Below are 7,637 nucleotides of genomic sequence, written 5' to 3' on the forward strand. Positions count from 1 at the left end.
GTGATAGGTGTGATAAGTGTGATAGGTGTGATAAGTGTTATAGGTGTGATAGGTGTGATAAGTGTGATAGGTGTGATAGGTGTCTACCATCTCTGATAGGATCACAAAAGTAAAACGTGAAGTTTTGGAGTGGACTAGTCAAAGTCTGGACTTAAATCCGATTGAGATGCTGTTGCACAACCTAAAACAGGAAGTTCATGCTGGAAAACCCTCAGATGTGGCTGAATGAAAACAATTCTGTACAGAAGAATGGGGCAGAATTTCCCCCTACAGTGATGTGAAAGAGTCATTGAGAGTTTTCACAAACACACAACTAGTTATTGGGTTTAGGGGCAATTCCTTTTTCACAATACAGTCATGCAGGTTTTGGATAATGTTTTCCTTGTAATAAATAAAATCACTGTATTTAGTTTTTTCTCCAGTTGTCTTTGTGTGATATTGAAATTTGATTAATGATCCCAATCATAAATAACAAATATGCAAATAAATATAAAAATCAAGAAGGGGTGAATAGTTTTTCACAACCCTGTATACCGCTCCCCCCCAGTGTCCCGGAGGAGCGTTCACTCCCCACGTTGGGAGCAGTAAGGAGTTTTCTGATGATGTGGTGACGTTTATGAGGAACCACCCACTGATGTTCCACTCTGTTTATCCTCCGCTCCGGAGACCTCTGCTGCTGCGCACACACACTGACTACAGATACACCGCCATCGCCGTCGACCAGGTGCACGCTGCTGACGGCCTCTACCACGTCCTGTTCCTCGGCACAGGTCTCACACACACACACACACACACACACACACACACACACACACACACACACACACACTTTCATTTAGGACATGCTATACACCACAATAAAATAACAGACAGAAAGAATGTGTGTGTGTGTGTGTGTGTGTGTGTGTGTGTGTGAGAGAGAGAGAGAGAGAGAGAGAGAGGGAGAGAGAGAGAAAAAGAGAGCTAACAGGAGGTCAGATGTTCAGCAGTGGTTTTGGATGAAGATTCTAAATCCCAGATGTTTGTGTTTATTAGTCGCCAGAATTGCAAGTGCAGTCCAGACTGGGAATTCTACTTCCTGTTACAGAGTGTAATAAAATGACTCAACTAATGGAGGGAGGGATGGATGGATGGATGGATGGATGAATGGATGGAGTGATAGATGGACACATTTCGGAGAGGGAGGAAGGGATAGATGAATGTTCAGATTGATTTAGGTACATAAGAAGCGATGGATTTAGAAATAGATAAATCAAAATATGGATAGATGAATGAATGGATGGATGGGTGGATGGATGGATGGATGGATGGATGAATAGATGGATGGATGGATGGATGGATGGATGGATGGATGGATGGATGGATGGATGGATGGATAGATGGATGGATAAATAGATGGATGGATGGATGGATGGATGAATAGATGGATGGATGGATGGATGGATGGATAAATGGATGGATAAATAGATGGATGGATGGATGGATGGATGGATGGATGGATGGATGGATGGATGACTGGGTGCATGGATTTAGTGATATAAGAGGGATAGAGATAAACTGTGAATTGATGATGGATGGGCAGATAATTTAATGGACAGACAGATAAATTAATTGAAGTAATTGAGGAATGAATGAATGTCTGTCTTGAACAGATGAGTAGATGGATAGATAGACTGATGAACAGATGGATGAATGGATAACTGTATTAAATAATTGGAGAGGCAACTTGAATGGCTGATAGACAGATAGAAGAATAAATAAATAATGCAATAGAGAAAAGAATGGATGGATGATAGACAGATGGAATAAATGAGTGTGAACAGTTTTTTCTCTTAATGTAGTCATTATGCCCCCCTCCCCCCCTCTCCCTCTGTTCCCCCCTCAGATAGAGGCACGGTGCAGAAGGTGGTGGTTTTACCCACTAATCGCTCTCTGGATGAAGATCTGATCCTGGAGGAGTTTGAATTGTTTAAGGTCTGAACTTCTGCCAAATTCAACACCCAGTGAAACAAGGGACAATGGAGAGACTGGAAGAGGAGAAAGAAAATAAATGGAGGAATGAAGAAGCAGAACCCAGAAGTGGGAAGATGATAAAGGGATAGAGGCATTAAATATTAGAGGGATGGAGAGATTGAATAATAAAGGGATAAATGATTAAATGATAGAGGGATAGAGGGATTAAATGATAGAGGGATGGGGAGATTAAAGGGATTAGGGGGATTGATGATGATGAAATAAAGTAGTGAGTGAGAGGAAACCCTTTTCATTTCAGAACCAGAGAGGAGGAAAGAAGGGTAGAGATGGGAAGATGAAAGTCGTGAATAAACGACTCTGTGTTCATGAGAATCTTATGTTTTACTTTATTCTCCCTAAATTTCACAGAAACCAGCAGCGATAACCAGCCTGAGGATCTCCTCTAAAAAGGTACAGAGTCAGAGAGAGAGAGAGAGAGAGAGAGAGAGAGAGAGAGAGAGATTGATGAATCTATATAAATTAGTAGGTGGTGTTTTGATGGATGGATGGATGGATGGAGATGGATGGATGGATGGATGGATGGATGGAGATGGATGGAGATGGATGAATGGAGATGGCTGGATGGATGGATGGATGGAGATGGATGGATTGATGGAGATGGATGGATGGATGGATGGATGGATGGATGGATGGATGGATGGATGGAGATGGATAGATGGATGGAGATGGATGAATGGAGATGGATGGATGGATGGATGGAGATGGATGGATTGATGGAGATGGATGGATGGATGGATGGATGGATGGATGGATGGATGGATGGATGGATGGAGATGGATAGATGGATGGAGATGGATGAATGGAGATGGATGGATGGATGGATGGAGATGGATGGATTGATGGAGATGGATGGATGGCGATGGATGGATGGATGGAGATGGATGAATGGAGATGGATGAATGGAGATGGATGGATGGATGGATGGAGATGGATGGATGGATGGATAATATTGTGAATGGGTAGATGAGCATTTGGCTGAATGGATACATGGACAATATATTGAATAAATGAATGAATTAAAAAATAAAAAGATGAAATAATAAAATAATCGGTAAATTAATGGATGGGTGACTGAAAAAATAAACATTAGATAGAGGGATGAAGTGATAGACAGACAGATGGAAAATGGACAAATTAATGGAGAGTCAAATGAACATATTAAATGTATTGTTGGATTAATTTGTAAATAGATGAAAGAACAAATGAATTGATAGAGTGATGCATGTATGAATGGAAGTATATTTATGAAGCAAATATGAATGAATGAATGAATGAATGATGTATGCCTATAAGATTAAATAATAAAACAATATATTAATAAATGAATGAATAAATAAATTATGTGAATAAAAAGATGAAAGAATGAAGTTATGGGTAAATCAGTGGATGACTGACTGAATGTATGGATGGATGGATGGATGGACGGATGGATGGATGGATGGATGGATGGATGGATGGATGGATAGATGGATGGATAGATAGATAAATGAATGATAAATGAATGAACAGCTTATATTGTACATGGATGGATGAAACAGTTATATACAGTTTTTGGTGTGTGTGTGTGTGTGTGTGTGTGTGTGTGTGTGTGTGTGTGTGTGTGTGTGTGTGTGTGTGTTACAGCAACAGCTGTATGTGAGTTCAGTACGGCGTATCCCAGGTGTCCCTGCACCGTTGTCATGCCTACGGTTCAGCATGTGCAGACTGCTGTTTAGCGCGAGACCCGTACTGCGCCTGGGATGGGCGGAGCTGCTCTCCTTTCTACAATACAGGAAAGAGGTGTGGACATACACACACACACACACACACACACACACACACACACACACACATGCACTCACACATACACACATATACACACACATACTCTTACTGTGTGTGTGTGTGTGTGTGTGTGTGTGTGTGTGTGTGTGTGTGTGTGTGTGTGTATAATCTGGGTTCAGGAGGAGCAGGAGGCAGGACATCATGCATGGGAATCCACTCACACAGTGCAGAGGCTTCAACCTAAAAGGTGCAATTACTTTTACTACACTGCAACACACACTGGTTAATGACACGCTTGGTTGCTGAATCGTTTGTGTGTGTGTGTGTATGTGTGTTTGTGTGTGTGTGTGTGTGTGTGTGTGTGTGTGTGTGTGTGTGTGTGTGTGTGTGTGTGTGTGTGTGTAGCCTACAGGAACGCAGTGGAGATGTCTCATTATGGAGTGAAGAATAACGCTACATTCCTCGAATGTTCCCCCAAATCACCTCAAGCCTCAGTGCAGTGGCTCATTCAGAGAGAAAACGACCGCAGGAAAGAGGTCTCGCACACACACACACACACACACACACACACACACACACACACATATACATAGTGAATCGTGCAGCACAGCTGCTAAATCACGTGCTAATATTAGCATTTAGGCTAACAGCTAATTACCAACTCCGATGTTAGAACTAACTCTTAATTTGTTCTCATTGTGTGTGTGTGTGTGTGTATGTGTGTGTGTGTGTGTGTATGTGTGTATGTGTGTGTACTGCAGGTGAAGATGAGTGATCGTGTGTTAGCGACGGAACACGGTCTCCTGATCCGCTCGGTTCATCTCTCTGATCAGGGCCTGTATCACTGCATCGCTACGGAGAACGGTTTCAAGCGGACGCTCACCAAGATCCGTCTTCAGGTCCTGAGCGAGGCGCTACTGAGCGCGCTTGGCGATAAGCGCTCGTCGCTATGGAAACCCAAAGCACTGGCGTCGGCCCTGGGGCCGTCCGAGACACTCGCCATGCAGCAGTACTGCAAAGAGCGACAGCAGCTGCAGAGCTTTCGGGTGAATCCACGAGGAGACCTGGAGAAACTCAAACCACTGCTGGAGAACCGCAAGAGCCGCAACCGACGGAACCACAGACACGCAGAGTAGAACCCAGACAAGGGCGGAGCATAAGTCCAACTCTAACAGCCAATCACATCATGACTCTATCACTATTTATTAGTTATTTCACTTTTATAATAACTCAGCAACATTTAGCACTTTGCAGCAGTAGTAGTTGCTTGGCTACCTTGGTTCACAGCTAATATACGGTAACCATGAGGACTTCATCGTGATTGGACGATGAGGTTAGACTTGAGCTTCGTCCCTATCGAGAACTTCGGGTCGGAAAATATGGAGGATTTATGGGAAACGGGTTTCCAGAATAAAGCAGAATTAAAGTGGTTGGAAATACATATGGATGGAGAGGTGGAGGGATGGGAGGATGAAGGGATAGAGGGATGTAGAGACGGAAGGGTGAAATGATCTTGTGATGGACAGATGGAGGGGTGGAGAGATGGAAGGATAAAGGTATAAAGGATAAAGGGATGAAGTAAAACTTCAGAGTTGCTTTTGCTTCTATGATTCTGTACAGGACATTTTTACATTATGTGCATGACTTTTTATTTGACCAGATGACTGTGACACACACACACACACACACACACACACACACATATACACACTCACGCACAATCTGATTTGCATACTGCAACCTGATAGGCTCATTAGCATACTACAACCTGATTGGTTATTGTTTTGTGACCATTTGAACCAGATTCTTTTATATTTAGTGGAACACGCTGATTTGCATACTACAACCTGGATTGCCTTATTTGCATACCGGAACCTGATTGGCTCTTAGAAACTGTGGCACAGCAACACTCTTTGTGCACAATAGAACTTAATTGGCTGCCATATTTCTTAACACATGAACATTTGCATACTAGAATCTGGCTTATTTGCATTCTTTATCCTGATTGGATGTTACATTTTGTGACCCAGTAACTCGTGAACTTTTTTTAGCAAGATTTTCAGGAAATGTTAAAGGGAAAGAAACAGAAAAAAAAGAGAGAGAGAGAGAGAGAGAGAGAGAGAGAGAGAGAGAGAGAGAGAGAAAGAGCAGCTAAGATTGATTGATTGTTATTTTGATTGATTGATTATGTAAATATTATTATAGTACTGTATCAGGGCATTGGTTGATTCGGAGGGGGTGGAGTTTCTTAATTAAAATAACAAAATTGTGTTAAACTTTGATTAAAATTAGCTACTATAATTAAAATCACCACCGTCGTCTTAAATCAATGCTCCCTACGTAGGCAGCCTGCCCTCTAGTGGCCGCTTTGCATTTGCCCATGTTAGCAATACAACGCTGCATAAAAGGGGTGCAGAATACACTAAATTCAACCAGCCAATCACGAGCCTCACCACCACTGCAGTACTTATGCTGGTTAGACTGCTAGCAAACCGTTTGCTATTTATGAAAGCGCTAAATTCAATCGGCTAATTGCAGAAAATAGAAAACGTGACGTAACAGTGCTAATGCTAGTACGGTGTCGCTAATGTTAGCTAGGCTAACATCACACACACACACACACACACACACACGGGATATGAGAAAAAAACTACAATGTTACATGAACAAGTGAGTGATTGGTTGATTAAATGACTGAAGCTCTGCCCCTGGTTCCCACATGCTGTTATTCCAAATGATGTGTGTGTGTGTGTGTGTGTGTGTGTGTGTGTGCGTGCGTGCGTGCGTGCGTGTGCGCGTGTGATTTAGTCCGCTGATCCCGTAATAATTTCCCGTGTAAGTGATTTGTACAGAGTTTATTTAAAGCGCTATCGATGTTGTTGTTGATGTTTTGTAAAGTGTTTATTATTTGTTTCGTCTGGACTTATTGACTTTGTCTTAATGTCATGGAGAGATACGTAAAATCAATCCTTTACTTCATCACACGATTTGGAGACCAGGGGTTAAAGGTCAAACAGACAGACAGTCAGACAGACAGTTAAAGGAGAGGATAGACAGATAGACAGACAGATATGTAGACGAATGGATGTTTAACAGCTCATCAAAAATCCGAGAGAGAGAGAGAGAGAGAGAGAGAGAGAGTGAGAGAGAGAGAGAGAACAGACACACAGACAAACATAAACAGCTTGACAGTCCGACAGACAAAAAGTCAGACAGAGAGACAGACAGTCAGACAGAGATACAGACAGTCAGACAGAGATACAGTCAGACAGAGAGACAGACAGTCAGACAGAGATACAGACAGACAGAGAGAGAGACAGTCAGACAGAGATACAGACAGTCAGACAGAGATACAGACAGACAGAGAGAGAGACAGTCAGACAGAGATACAGACAGTCAGACAGAGATACAGACAGACAGAGAGAGAGACAGTCAGACAGAGAGACAGACAGTCAGACAGAGATACAGGCAGTCAGACAGAGAGACGGTCAGACAGAGATACAGACAGTCAGACAGAGAGACAGACAGGCAGACAGAGAGAGACAGACAGAGATACAGACAGTCAGACAGAGATACAGACAGAGAGACAGAGAGTCAGACAGAGATACAGACAGAGAAACAGACAGTCAGACAGAGAGACAGACAGAGAGACAGACAGACAGAAAGATACAGGCAGTCAGACAGAGATACAGACAGTCAGACAGAGAGACAGACAGTCAGACAGAGATACAGACAGTCAGACAGAAAGACAGAGAGAGACAGACAGTGAGACAGACAGTCAGACAGAGATACAGACAGAGAGAAACAGAGAGACAGACAGTCAGACAGAGATACAGACA

At 42.7% G+C, this 7,637-nt stretch overlaps 1 protein-coding gene across 1 annotated transcript in view; it reads left to right on the top strand.

Moving 5' to 3' along the window:
• Nucleotides 1-6,959, top strand: part of sema3c (sema domain, immunoglobulin domain (Ig), short basic domain, secreted, (semaphorin) 3C) — a 39,667-nt gene extending 32,708 nt beyond the window's left edge. Inside the window, 8 exon segments of the mRNA XM_046873342.1 lie at nt 548-770; nt 1,886-1,974; nt 2,383-2,424; nt 3,658-3,677; nt 3,679-3,813; nt 3,978-4,045; nt 4,204-4,334; nt 4,560-6,959. Coding sequence (XP_046729298.1) covers nt 548-770; nt 1,886-1,974; nt 2,383-2,424; nt 3,658-3,677; nt 3,679-3,813; nt 3,978-4,045; nt 4,204-4,334; nt 4,560-4,934 — 1,083 coding nt within the window. The 3' untranslated portion in view covers nt 4,935-6,959.
• Nucleotides 6,960-7,637: the final 678 nt, after the last annotated feature.

The sequence above is a fragment of the Silurus meridionalis genome, chromosome 18 (assembly GCF_014805685.1).
Source record: "Silurus meridionalis isolate SWU-2019-XX chromosome 18, ASM1480568v1, whole genome shotgun sequence".
Taxonomy (NCBI): Eukaryota; Metazoa; Chordata; class Actinopteri; order Siluriformes; family Siluridae; genus Silurus; species Silurus meridionalis.